This window comes from Anomaloglossus baeobatrachus, chromosome 4 (genome assembly GCF_048569485.1).
Source record: "Anomaloglossus baeobatrachus isolate aAnoBae1 chromosome 4, aAnoBae1.hap1, whole genome shotgun sequence".
In the NCBI taxonomy this organism is placed as follows: Eukaryota; Metazoa; Chordata; class Amphibia; order Anura; family Aromobatidae; genus Anomaloglossus; species Anomaloglossus baeobatrachus.
In genome coordinates, this window is record NC_134356.1 from 217,041,692 (window position 1) to 217,055,305 (window position 13,614).

At 47.1% G+C, this 13,614-nt stretch overlaps 1 protein-coding gene across 1 annotated transcript in view; it reads left to right on the forward strand.

Moving 5' to 3' along the window:
* The window catches only part of RNF44 (ring finger protein 44), a 47,195-nt gene that overhangs the window by 10,432 nt on the left and 23,149 nt on the right, over window positions 1-13,614 (forward strand). The window contains 3 exon segments of the mRNA XM_075344656.1: window positions 8,780-8,981; window positions 9,100-9,264; window positions 10,455-10,622. Coding sequence (XP_075200771.1) covers window positions 8,780-8,981; window positions 9,100-9,264; window positions 10,455-10,622 — 535 coding nt within the window.

Here is a 13,614-nt window from a genome sequence, read left to right on the forward strand (position 1 = left end):
GGGTCATTCAAATAAATCCAGCAATCATCCATAGTGACCTGTCGATCTAAGATGTTCTTATCGGCCCAGAAACTTTGTCAAATTAACCTGGAAGTTTTCACTTCCATGCGTCTCTGACCTGTTGTCAAACATTTGGGGACCAACTTTGCAGATAGCTTCCTCATGTCCAAATGTTCATGGACAATGACACAAACACGTTCACAGGAAATCCCCACGATATTTGCTATTGCTTTAGCTGAAATTTGTTGATTCTCCAGTATGAGGTTGTGCACAGCATCAAACATCTCTGGAACAACAACCACTCTCGGTCGTCCATGGCGTTCCTTATCATTGGTGCTGAAGTGGCCCGTTTTATATTTGGCAACTGAGTTCTTTTTTTAATCAAATATTTTTTATTAATTATTAAGTAATTATACAAAGCCAATATCATCGATCCAACAGTAAGATACATAACTACAAACGTCCCCCCCCAACATCCCCTCAGTGTGTACATTCCCCACATTAATACAAATAATCACTCATTTTGTACCTCTCAGTGATATACATCGGAATGTGTAGAACCAAATGACCATGCTCAGAAACCATCCTCCCCCCCACTATTGTTTATCCATATTGCAACCACGGATTCCACAACCTGTCAAATAGTGAAAGTTGTCTCCTTTTTCCATATATGCTTTTCTCCATCCGGGCTATATATTCAACATATGCGATAAATTCCCCTCTAGTCGGTGGGTCCTCCTGCATCCAATGTTTGGCTATTACTTTCCGTGCCGCATATAGCAATCTAGCAATCGCTGTCTTAAAAATGTTGTCTACTTTGATTTCTTCCACATATCCCAGAAGACAAACCAAGGGTTGTCTGGGAAGTTCGCATCTATAGGCCCCTTCTATTTTGTTTAGGACTATTATCCAGAAGGACGTCAACCTGGGGCACGTCCACATCATAGGGAAGATGCCGGCATCGTCTCGATTACACCTAGGACATTCAGAGTTACTCCTCAGTCCCATTTTACACATAATTAGCGGGGATCTATATGCCCTATTCACCACATAAAGGTAGGATAATCTTGCTGGTTCACTCATTGATAATTTTGGTATGTATTCCAGGACACTTTCCCCACACCTCATCAGTGATCCGATCTAGTTCTCCCTCCCATTTAGTTCTAGTTCTTACTGGATGATTAAGCAAATATGAGTGCACTAGATCCCTAATATATGGTTGATATGGCTCCTCTTGTGAATCCACCACTACACACACATTCCAGTACTAGATCCGCCTGAACCAGCAGTCATTGCTTAGTCCCTTGAGCAGTCACTGCATGTGCCATCCGTCTATAATGGTACCACCAGGATGGAGAGATCCCAAATTCGTCTTGTATTTGTGTAAACGGTTTCAAACCTCCCTGTTCTAGAATTTGCCACATATACCGTATGCCTTTGCGAGCCCATTCCTTAATTTCTTTGTCGCTCCATTGGGAGACCCAGACAATTGGGTGTATAGCTACTGCCTCCGGAGGCCACACAAAGCACTACACTTAAAAGTGTAAGGCCCCTCCCCTTCTGCCTATACACCCCCCGTGGGATCACGGGCTCCTCAGTTTTCATGCTTTGTGCGAAGGAGGTCAGACATCCACGCATAGCTCCACTGTTTAGTCAGCAGCAGCTGCTGACTATGTCGGATGGAAGAAAAGAGGGCCCATACTAGGGCCCCCAGCATGCTCCCTTCTCACCCCACTTTTGTCGGCGGTGTTTGTTAAGGTTGAGGTACCCATTGCGGGTACGGAGGCTGGAGCCCACATGCTGCATCCTTCCCCATCCCCCTTAGGGCTCTGGGTGAAGTGGGATTTTACAGGTCTCCAGGCACTGAGACCGTGCTCCATCCACAGCCCCTGGAAAATCTGCTGGATATGGAGCTGAGTATCGTCAGGGACATGGCCCTGCTACATCAAGGTACTCTGTGTCCCCGTACAGACCGCGCGCAGACACACTGCAGCATTGCTGGGTGTGTTAGTGCGCCGGGGACAACAGCGCGCGCGCTGGTGCCACTACTCACTACAGCTTTGCTGAGTGAGTCTATGTATTGCGAACTGCCGCGCCGGCCGCTGCTGTTAGTTTAAAAGATGCTGCGGCGCGGCTGGGACTTGTGGTGCGCCGGGGACTTCCGCGCTGGCCGTGCATGTATGACGGCCGTGCTTATTAATCGAGTCCCCGGCTTTTGCGGCCTAGTTTCGTTTCGTTCCCGCCCCCAGGCCTGCCAGTCAGGGGAAGGGCGGGACGCTGTACAGAATGTCAGCGCAGAGGGCTGGAGTCTATTTACATACTCCAGCCCTCACACTGGGCACAGTGGGACACCAGTTTCCCGCACTTTGTCTGCGGCACGCCCACGGTCCGCCCCTCTTCACAGAACGCCGGCAGCCATTCCTGTGGTGCAGTCTGAGCTGGAGAGGGGAGACAGGTTCTGGGAGACCCAGACACGGGATTCTGGCGACCACACACCCGCGTTTGAGCGGGCGGTAAGCGGCACCCCTGGTGCTGACCCCACTTAGTGCCGAAGTGTACATTTGTATTTTTATGCTTCCATGCTATACATTGCACTGTACGGTCGCTGGTGACTCTTGGCTATATACCCTCCTATATTGCTCAGAGGAGACAACAGCATGTCATCCGCAAAAAGCAAGGGTGCCAAGGCACAAGCTTTCTATGCTGCTTGCACCGCATGTGAGGCTACTCTACCTGCAGGTTCCACTGACCCCCCACTGTGTGCAGTGCTCGGCCCCTGTGGCAACTGCTCGGCCGGGGCCTCTGCTAGAGGTGACCCAGGGAGAACCACCTGTGAATACTGTCCAGGTGACGGGGACAGAGTTTGCAGTCTTTGCTGATAGATTGTCTGTCTGTGACTATGACTAAAATTCTAGAAACTTTGCAGTCTAGACCAGTAACTCAGACCAGGGGCACTGTTGACTCATTGCTCCCTGGTCCCCCTCAATTGGAACAGCTCCGCGCTCCGGGAGTGTCCCATGCATCCCAGGGTGAAGGCTCTGACACGGACGACAGTCCCAGACAGCCTAAGCGAGCTCGCTATGAGCGGCCCTCGACTTCATCACACTGGTCAGGGTCCCAGCAGGAGGACTCTCTGTGTGATGAGGCGGAGGTAGCTGGTCAGGATTCTGATCCTGAGACCGCTCTCAATTTGGATACGCCTGATGGTGACGCCATAGTGAATGATCTTATAGCGTCCATCAATAGAATGTTGGATATTTCTCCCCCAGCTCCTCCGGTGGAGGAGTCAGCTTCACAGCAGGAGAAATTCCAGTTCAGGTATCCCAAGCGTAAATTAAGTACTTTTCTGGACCATTCTGACTTTAAAGAGGCAGTCCAGAAACACCACGCTTACCCAGATAAGCGTTTCTCCAAACGGATTAAGGATACACGTTATCCCTTTCCCCCTGACGTGGTCAAAGGCTGGACCCAGTGTCCCAAGGTGGATCCCCCTATATCCAGGCTTGCGGCTAGATCCATAGTTGCAGTGGAGGATGGGGCTGCACTTAAAGATGCCACTGACAGACAGATGGAGCTCTGGTTGAAATCCATCTATGAAGCTATCGGCGCGTCGTTTGCTCCAGCATTCGCAGCCGTATGGGCACTCCAGGCTATTTCAGCTGGTCTTACACAGATTGACACGGTCACGCGTACATCTGTTCCGCAGGTGGCATCCTTAACCTCTCAAATGTCTGCATTTGCGTCTTACGCGATTAATGCTGTCCTGGACTCTACGAGCCGTACGGCAGTGGCGTCAGCCAACTCCGTGGTTCTACGCAGAGCCTTATGGTTAAGGGAATGGAAGGCAGATGCTGCGTCCAAAAAGTGCTTAACCAGTCTGCCATTTTCTGGTGATCGACTGTTTGGTGAGCGTTTGGATGAAATCATTAAGCAGTCCAAGGGTAAGGATTCATCCTTACCTCAGCCCAGACAAACCAAACCCCCAACAGAGGAGGGGGCAGTCGGGGTTTCGGTCCTTTCGAGGCTCGGGCAGGTCCCAATTCTCCTCGTCCAAAAGGACTCAAAAGGATCAGAGGAGCTCAGATTCTTGGCGGGCTCAGTCACGCCCAAAAAAGACAGCCGGAAGACCCGCTACCAAGGCGGCTTCCTCATGACTTTCGGCCTCCTCTCTCCGCATCCTCGGTCGGTGGCAGGCTCTCCCGCTTTGGCGACGTTTGGCTGCCACAGGTCCAAGACCGTTGGGTGAGAGACATTCTGTCCCACGGGTACAGGATAGAGTTCAGTTCTCGTCCTCCAACTCGATTCTTCAGAACGTCTCCGCCTCCCGACCGAGCCGATGCTCTTCTGCAAGCGGTGTGCACTCTAAAGGCAGAAGGAGTGGTGATCCCGGTTCCTCTTCAGGAGCAAGGTCACGGTTTTTACTCCAATTTGTTTGTGGTACCAAAAAAGGACTGATCTTTCCGTCCCGTTCTGGACCTAAAACTTCTCAACAAGTACGTGAAAACCAGACGATTCCGGATGGAATCGCTCCGCTCCGTCATCGCCGCAATGTCTCAAGGAGATTTCCTAGCATCAATAGACATCAAGGATGCTTATCTCCACGTGCCGATTGCTCCAGAGCATCAGCGTTTTCTACGCTTTGTGATAGGAGACGAACACCTTCAGTTCGTAGCTCTGCCTTTCGGTCTGGCGACAGCCCCACGGGCCTTCACCAAGGTCATGGCAGCAGTAGTAGCAGTCCTGCACTCTCAGGGACACTCTGTGATCCCTTACTTAGACGATCTGCTTGTCAAGGCTCCCTCTCAAGAGGCATGCCAAAACAACCTGAACGTTGCGCTGGAGACTCTCCAGAGTTTCGGGTGGATCATCAACTTTTCCAAGTCAAATCTGACCCCGACCCAATCGCTAACGTATCTTGGCATGGAGTTTCATACTCTCTCAGCGGTAGTGAAGCTTCCGCTGGACAAACAGCGTTCACTACAGACAGGGGTGCGATCTCTCCTTCAAGACCAGTTACACCCCTTGAGACGCCTCATGCACTTCCTAGGGAAGATGGTAGCAGCAATGGAGGCAGTCCCTTTCGCGCAGTTTCATCTGCGTCCACTACAATGGGACATTCTCCGCCAATGGGACGGGAAGTCGACGTCCCTCGACAGGAACGTCTCCCTTTCTCAGGCGGCCAAGGAATCTCTTCAGTGGTGGCTTCTTTCCACCTCTTTGTCAAAGGGAAAGTCCTTCCTACCCCCATCCTGGGCGGTGGTCACGACGGACGCGAGTCTGTCAGGGTGGGGAGCGGTTTTTCTCCACCACAGGGCTCAAGGTACGTGGACTCAGCAAGAGTCCACCCTTCACATCAATGTTCTGGAAATCAGAGCAGTGTATCTTGCCCTACAAGCCTTCCAGCAGGGGCTGGAAGGCAAGCAGATCCGAATTCAGTCGGACAACTCCACAGCGGTGGCATACATCAACCACCAAGGAGGAACACGCAGTCGGCAAGCCTTCCAGGAAGTCCGGCGGATTCTGACGTGGGTGGAAGACACGGCATCCACCATATCCGCAGTTCACATCCCAGGCGTGGACAACTGGGAAGCAGATTTTCTCAGTCGCCAGGGTATGGACGCAGGGGAATGGTCTCTTCACCCGGACGTGTTTCAGGAGATCTGTCGCCGCTGGGGGATGCCGGACATCGACCTAATGGCGTCCCGGCACAACAACAAGGTCCCAGTTTTCATGGCGCGGTCTCACGATCACCGAGCTCTGGCGGCGGACGCCTTAGTTCAAGATTGGTCGCAGTTCCGGCTACCTTATGTGTTCCCTCCTCTGGCACTGTTGCCCAGAGTGCTGCGCAAGATCAGGTCCGACTGCCGCCGCGCCATCCTCGTCGCTCCAGACTGGCCGAGGAGGTCGTGGTACCCGGATCTGTGGCACCTCACGGTAGGACAACCGTGGGCGCTACCAGGCCGACCAGACTTGCTGTCTCAAGGGCCGTTTTTCCATCGGAATTCTGCGGCCCTGAACCTGACTGTGTGGCCATTGAGTCCTGGATCCTAGCGTATTCAGGGTTATCTCAAGAGGTTATTGCCACCATGAGACGACTAGAAAACCAACCTCCGCCAAGATCTACCACAGGACGTGGAAGATATTCTTATCTTGGTGTTCTGCTCAGGGATTTCCTCCCTGGCCATTTGCATTGCCTACTTTTCTTTCCTTCCTACAATCCGGTTTGGAAAAAGGTTTGTCGCTAGGCTCCCTTAAAGGACAGGTCTCAGCGCTATCTGTATTTTTTCAGAAGCGCCTAGCACGACTTCCTCAGGTACGCACATTCCTGCAAGGGGTTTGTCATATCGTCCCTCCTTACAAGCGGCCGTTAGAGCCCTGGGATCTGAACAGGGTTCTAATTGCTCTCCTAAGGTGGTATCCCCCTTTCATCTCAATCAGGATATCTCCTTACCTTCTTTGTGTCCTCATCCAGTTCATCAATGTGAAAAGGATTTGCATTTGTTGGATCTAGTGAGAGCACTCAGAATCTACATTTCCCGCACGGCGCCCCTGCGCCGATCGGATGCACTCTTTGTCCTTGTCGCTGGTCAGCGTAAAGGGTCGCAAGCTTCCAAATCCACCTTGGCTCGGTGGATCAAGGAACCAATTTTTGAAGCCTACCGTTCCGCGGGGCTTCCGGTTCCCTTAGGGCTGAAGGCCCATTCTACCAGAGCCGTGGGTGCGTCCTGGGCATTACGGCACCAGGCTACGGCTCAGCAGGTGTGCCAGGCGGCTACCTGGTCGAGTCTGCACACTTTTACCGAGCATTATCAGGTGCATACCTACGCTTCGGCGGACGCCAGCCTAGGTAGACAAGTCCTTCAGGCGGCGGTTGCCCACCTGTAGGAAAGGGCTGTTTTACAGTCCTGTCACGAGGGTTATTTTACCCACCCAGGGACTGCTTTTGGACGTCCCAATTGTCTGGGTCTCCCAATGGAGCGACAAAGAAGAAGGGAATTTTGTTTACTTACCGTAAATTCCTTTTCTTCTAGCTCCAATTGGGAGACCCAGCGCCCGCCCTGTTTTCTTAGGGATTTTTGTTTTTTTCGGGTACACATGTTGTTCATGTTGATTGGTTTCAGTTCTCCGATGTTCCTTCGGATTGAATTTGTTTTAAACCAGTTATTGGCTTTCCTCCTTCTTGCTTTTGCACTAAAACTGAGGAGCCCGTGATCCCACGGGGGGTGTATAGGCAGAAGGGGAGGGGCCTTACACTTTTAAGTGTAGTGCTTTGTGTGACCTCCGGAGGCAGTAGCTATACACCCAATTGTCTGGGTCTCCCAATTGGAGCTAGAAGAAAAGGAATTTACGGTAAGTAAACAAAATTCCCTTCTTTGCCCATTTTATATATATCTCTGAGAGATTATCATTTTCCCATACCGGAGTGTATTTGGTTATTGCCGTAACCCCCCTCATCTGTTTGATCTTTCTCCAAATTCTGTTCACCAAATTGAGTGTAGGGCATGTTTTCCCTAGTCTCCCAAATGACCCGTCCTCCCAACACCAGTGGTTGCCGACAGGCAACTGAGTTCTTAACTGTGGAATAGGCATCATTGATCCTCCAATGTCTGCGACATATCACCATGAATATCCTTTTCAGATTTTCCTTGCAGGAACAAGAATTTTATCACTCCTCTACTCTCGGTTGCTGTGATTATTGCATTAGACGCCGCCATTTTGTTTACCCGCGTGCGTAGAACACTATTGCCAACATAAAATTTTGAAAACCTATATTAGACACGTAAGGCTTTCATGTGATGTAACATTCGTTACCATAGAAACAAAAAAAAAATCACAAAGCCAAAGACTAAGCAGCCTCTCGTAAGAATGCCAATTTGCAAAATTGCAGTTGCCTTTTCAAAGTAATTTACACCAGAATTCTGGTGAATTTCATTTGATTTTTGACCTCTATTGAGTTTGTCTATTTGAAGTAGCAAATGCAGCCATATTAGTTGTCACCTTGGAACTGTTAAACCATCATCTTCAGTGTGTTCAGTATTCAAGGAAGTACATTCAAAGGTGACAACCAATATGGCTGCACTTTCTCACTTTTCTTAGAAATAAAAAAAGTATTGCCTAGATTCAACTTGAGGGTATATTACACACATTCGACTTGAGGGTGGTTTCTATGTGTACCCCATTTGTGGCGTAGCAAGGTCATGTATAAAGCAAAATTAGTCTTCTGCTGACATGAGGGCAAGGAACAAGAATTTGTGGTCAATCAGCCAATTGTGCAAAAAAACCTTAATCTGTGGTCCGTGTAGGCCATGGGGCGCATGCATGCGCAGTCAGTGTAAGCCTAGGGGAGTAGCCACAAGTGAGTTTAGGCGCAGTCACACGTGCGCAGTCAGTGTAGGTGTAGCGCAGTGTACGTAGGCCCAGGGTTGCAGCCAAACATGCCCAAGCGGTCAGTGTAGGAAACTTAATAAAATTGGTATCCTTTAGCTAAAACAAATTGCTTACCTGACTACCAGCCAGTGATGTATAATAACTATCTGGAAGACTGACCATGCACTGGTTTTACCAGGTCCGATGGTTTTCACTTATTTCAGAAAAATGTCACAACTTTTTATTCTCTTTCTCAGTAAATATTGCAAAATTACCAAATTTTGGCCAAATTAGGTTTTGGGTTGGTGTGTTGTTTTTTTTTTTAAAGTGTATTCATTTAAACAAATGTTTGTCTTGGGAGTTGTCCCATTTTATTACTGGCATTTTATATTTCTTTTTGCTTTCTTTCTAGCCCTCCAACGAGGCGCCAGTGGGGCAGGAGGGACAGACCTCAGCAGGGCATCCTCATTCAGGATGATAATTCTTTCCGGGCTACTTTCTTTCCTGTAGATGAACACAGAGTTTTTGCCCTCACCAGCACTCCTCCACGAATGCTCCATCCCGCTGCACACTCCACTCAGCAAACCCCATTCATGGTTGACCTTCATGAGCAGGTAATTTTATTTGTCATCTATATTCTGCATTCAGTAGAAGTGAAATGTGGCAGGCTGCTAACTCTGTATTAGTCGGTGCTCATTTGTTTAGATATAATCTATTCTGTTTTCTTACTAGGTACACCAGGGACCTGTCCCTCTGTCATATACTGTTACAACCGTAACCCAAGGCTTCCCTTTGCACACTGGGCAGCACATCCCAGGGTGCAGCACCCAGCAGTTGCCAGCATGTTCTGTCATGTTCAGCGGCCAACACTACCCCCTCTGCTGCCTTCCTCCTCCGGTAGGTGGAATTGGTAACATATTTTTTGTTGAGTTTGGAGACTTTCGGTTGGTCCAGATATTGCAGTCCGTACGTAGACCTTGAACATCAGATGTGTGAAGCCTTCATTATGAAGAACAATGCTTCCTCCTCTTGAAGAACAAAATGACATATAGTCACCAGTGCTGGGCCGTGGAGTGTTGAGTAACTTTGGCTACTCTCGTATACTGTATAAATGCTTTATTAGAGAGTGCATTAAAAGGGTGAAATGTATTCTTCAGCTGGAACAGGGAGTGTATGAAAGAAGGGGGAATGTTAAAATGTTTGAGAAGCTATGGTCTCCTTGGCTGCAATGCGAATAGGATGAGTGATGGACCAGTAAACTGGTCTGGGATCGGGATAGCCGTCGGAGACCTCTGATGTGTGTTTTGTTCTATTTGTGTTACTAGTTGTTCCTCCTGCACAACGGGATGGTTGCTATACTACAGTTGGAGGGTATTCTAAGGCTATGTGCGCACGTTGCGTACAGTCACTGCAGAAATTTCTTCAGCGATCTGAAGAGCACATGTGCGCTTTAAATCGCTGCAGAAATGTCCATAGTGAAAGAAAAAAAGCCGATTCCATGCGCTCTGCCTGCAGCTCCTGCCATAGACAGAGCAGGGGCTGCCGGCAAAGCGCACGGAAGAAGTGACATGTCACTTCTTAGAACGCAGCGCTTCGGCAGTAGCCGAAGCGCTGCGCTCTAAAACGCCACGTGCGCACGTCTCCTGCACAATCTCCATAGACTGTGCAGGGGACGCATGCAGTTACGCTGCGCTACAAAGCGCAGCGTAACTGCATGTATTTACGCAACGTGCGCACATAGCCTTAGTGTGTACTAAATGGGATGTAGTATCGGGGAGAAGTGTTGCTGCCGGGGTGGGGGAGTGGGCGGGAGGGGGAGTTAAAGGGGTAATAGATGTGATAAACTTAATTTGGATGCCGATTTGTTATTCGGCTATATGTATTCTGTTTTAATAAAAAAGAATCTGATTTAAAAAAAAAATGCTTTAAGTGACGTATGCTGCCTAGCACCCATCTGGTACTTGCCTTTAGCCATTGGCCACCAGATCTCTTTTACTTGGCTTGCAGAAAGAGGCTGCTTTTTATCTAATTATTATGATCACCTTTATATTTTAAGCATAGTAGACCTTCTCTCTTTTTCGTTCCAGCTCATCCCTGGGTGCACAGTGCAGCAGCTTCCTGTCTCGTACCAGCCATTTCCTCCTCTTCTTTCCAGCGATCATTACATCTTGCATCCTCATCCACCGCTGCCACCACACCAGCCACCTCATATGGCCTCCCTTACCCCATTTGTTACAGTGCAACCACAGAGAATGGTAAGTGCTGAGATAAGAATGTTCTTCTTATATGGTTTATTATACTGTTAGTGCATATGGTAAACAATATAAGCTTACATAGGAAAACGTTCCTGCAACTGTTTATTCTAATCCCTTTTATATTTTTATTTTCTTGTTCCTGCATGTGACTTATATCTGGCGTCGTTTTCTAATTACAGTACAACCTTGAGTATTCTGCTTTAAAATGATTTCCTCAGTCCATTCATATGGTTAATACGGCTGTTTATTTAGCCATTCTTTGCATTGTGCCCCAACAAGAGGTGTTGAGTGCATGGATCGAATTGTCTGCTATGTAAGAAAAACACAAATCACATCACTATATGAGATAGTTGCATGATCCCAATAATCTACCCCTTGATTTTCTCCGATTGTCCTGAGTGCACATGTAGTGCCCACTTGGGATATGGTAAGTAAAGGGAGTCTCCGTACAGATCGCCTGTACTTGGTTTCAATAGTTACTCGGTGCACCCTAGGCGCTGACAAACATTTAAGTGCACCCTCACACCTACTTGTTTTTTAGTCTCTCTCCATAATTAGTATGGTACTGTGCAAAAGTTTTAGGCAGGTGTGAGAAAATAAAACAATGCTTTAAAAAAAAAAATAAGAGATGTTAATAGTTTCTTATACCCTAGCAAAGTGAATGAACAGAAGACAAATTAAAATCAAATCAGTATTTGGTCTTTAAAACCACATAAATTCTTCTAAGTCTAGCCTATACAGTCAAGAAAGGATTAGGATGATAGTCAAGTGTATGAATTACAGATTATACCAAATAGGTGATAATCATTTTCATATCGAAGTTGAAAAATAGTCATTACTCCCTTCCTCCGAACCTGGTTTTCACCTTTCTCACTAGGCCAATTTTTACAATTCGAACCAATGTCACTTTGAGGTAATAACTATCACTTCAACGGATCCCAGTGATTGAGTTTTGTTTTCTTTTTTCGTTATATAATGAAACAAGAAAAATTGTTTTGCATCTGCGTCCCACACCTTACGAGGATACGGTTGAAACCAGAAGTTTACATACACAATCTAAAAAGACACATCTGCAGGATTTCCCTCCGCTCTCTATAAAGACACATCTGCAGGTTTTTCTCACTATCTGACATGAAATCATAATAAACTTTTCCTGTTTTAGGTCAATTAGGAACCAAAATTATTTATATTTGCTAAATGCCAGAATAGTGAGAGAGGAGAATGTTTTTAAGGCATTTTTTTCTTACTTTCTGCAAAGTCAAAAGTTTACATACACGAAGAGTACTATGCCTTTAAATAATATGGGACAGCCCATATGATGTCATATTTTTGGAGGCTTCTGGTTTATTGGCAAGATATGAGATAGAGACACACCTGTGGTGTATTTTTAATACACACCTGAAACACGCTGGTTCTTTGTGTAGCATCATGGGAAAGTCAAAAGAAATCGGCCAAGATCTCAGGAAGAGAATTATGGACTTGCACAAGTCTGGATCATCCTTGGTTGCAATTTCCAGATACCTAAAGGTGCCTTTTTCATCTGTACAAACAATTATACGCAAGTACAAACAAGATGGGAATGTACAGCCATCATACTGCTCAGGAAGGAGACTGGTTCTGTGTACCAGAGCCAGAAATGAGCGTGCTTTGGTCAGACATGGGCATATCAACCCAAGAGCAAAAGCAAAATACCTCGAGAAGATGCTGGCGGAAGCTGGTAAGATTGTGTCATTATCCATAGTGAAACGAGTGCTGTATCAATGTAGGCTGAAAGGCCACTCTGCCAAGAAGAAGCCATTACTCCAAAAGAAATATAAAAAAGCCAGATTAATGTTTGCAAATGTACATATGAATACAGACTGTAATTTTTGGAGACATGTTCTGTGGTCTGCTGAAACTAAAATTGAACTGTTTGGCCATAACATTTACATTTGGAGGAAAAAGGGAGAAGCTTTGAAGCCGAAGAACACCATCCCATCTGTGAAACACGGGGTGGCAGCATTATGTTGTGGGGTTGTTTTGCTTCAGGAGGGACTGGTGCACTTCACAAAATAGATGGTATCATGAGGAGAGAAGATTATGTGGCAATACTGAAGCAACATCTCAAGACATCAGCCAGGAACTTAAAGCTTGGGTGGAAATGGGTCTTCCAAATGGACGATGACCTGAAGCATACTGCCAAACTGGTTACAAAGTGGCTAAAGGATAACAGTCAATGCTTTGGAGTGGCCATCAAAAAGCCCTGATCTCAATCCTATTGAAAATGTATGTGCAAAGGTAAAAAAGGCAGGTGCTAGCAACATGACCTCCGAACATGGCTCAGTTACACTAGTTCTGTCAGGAGGAATGGGCCCAAATAATTCCTACCAACTATTGTGAGAAGCTTGTGGAAGGAGATCCAAAACATTTGACCCAAGTCATACAGTTTAAAGGCAATGGTACCAAATACTAATGAAATGTATGTAAACTTTTGGTTTTGCAGAGAGTAACAAAAATGGTTTAAAACATTCTCTCATTATTTCTGGCATTTGGAAAATATAAACAATTTTGGTTCCTAATTGACCTAAAAGAGGAAAAGTTTATTCTGATTTCATGTCAGATAGTGGAAAAAACATGCAGATGTGTCTTTTTAGATAGTGTATGTAAACTTCTGGTTTCAACTGTATGTTGGATATGGGAATAGACTTGCTGGTGCACTTAATAATATAAATTCCCTGACGAAAGAACCTGCGTTGTTCCAAAATGTCTAGGACATAGGCCCCTAGAGGCTGCTGTACTCATCTGTGATGTCATACAATCTACTGCGTGGTTTGCCTACATAGCTGAGACCACAATCGGCCAAGGCGTCCCAGCCACAACATCGCACGTAAAGTGGGTGCAGGCGCTTTCACAGGATATACCCGTACGGCCCTTTGTGTCCTCTCTGACACCTGACTTCATCGGGGTTCGTTATCTACCCTCCAAGAAAACAGTTGTCAAGCGGCTATCGTCT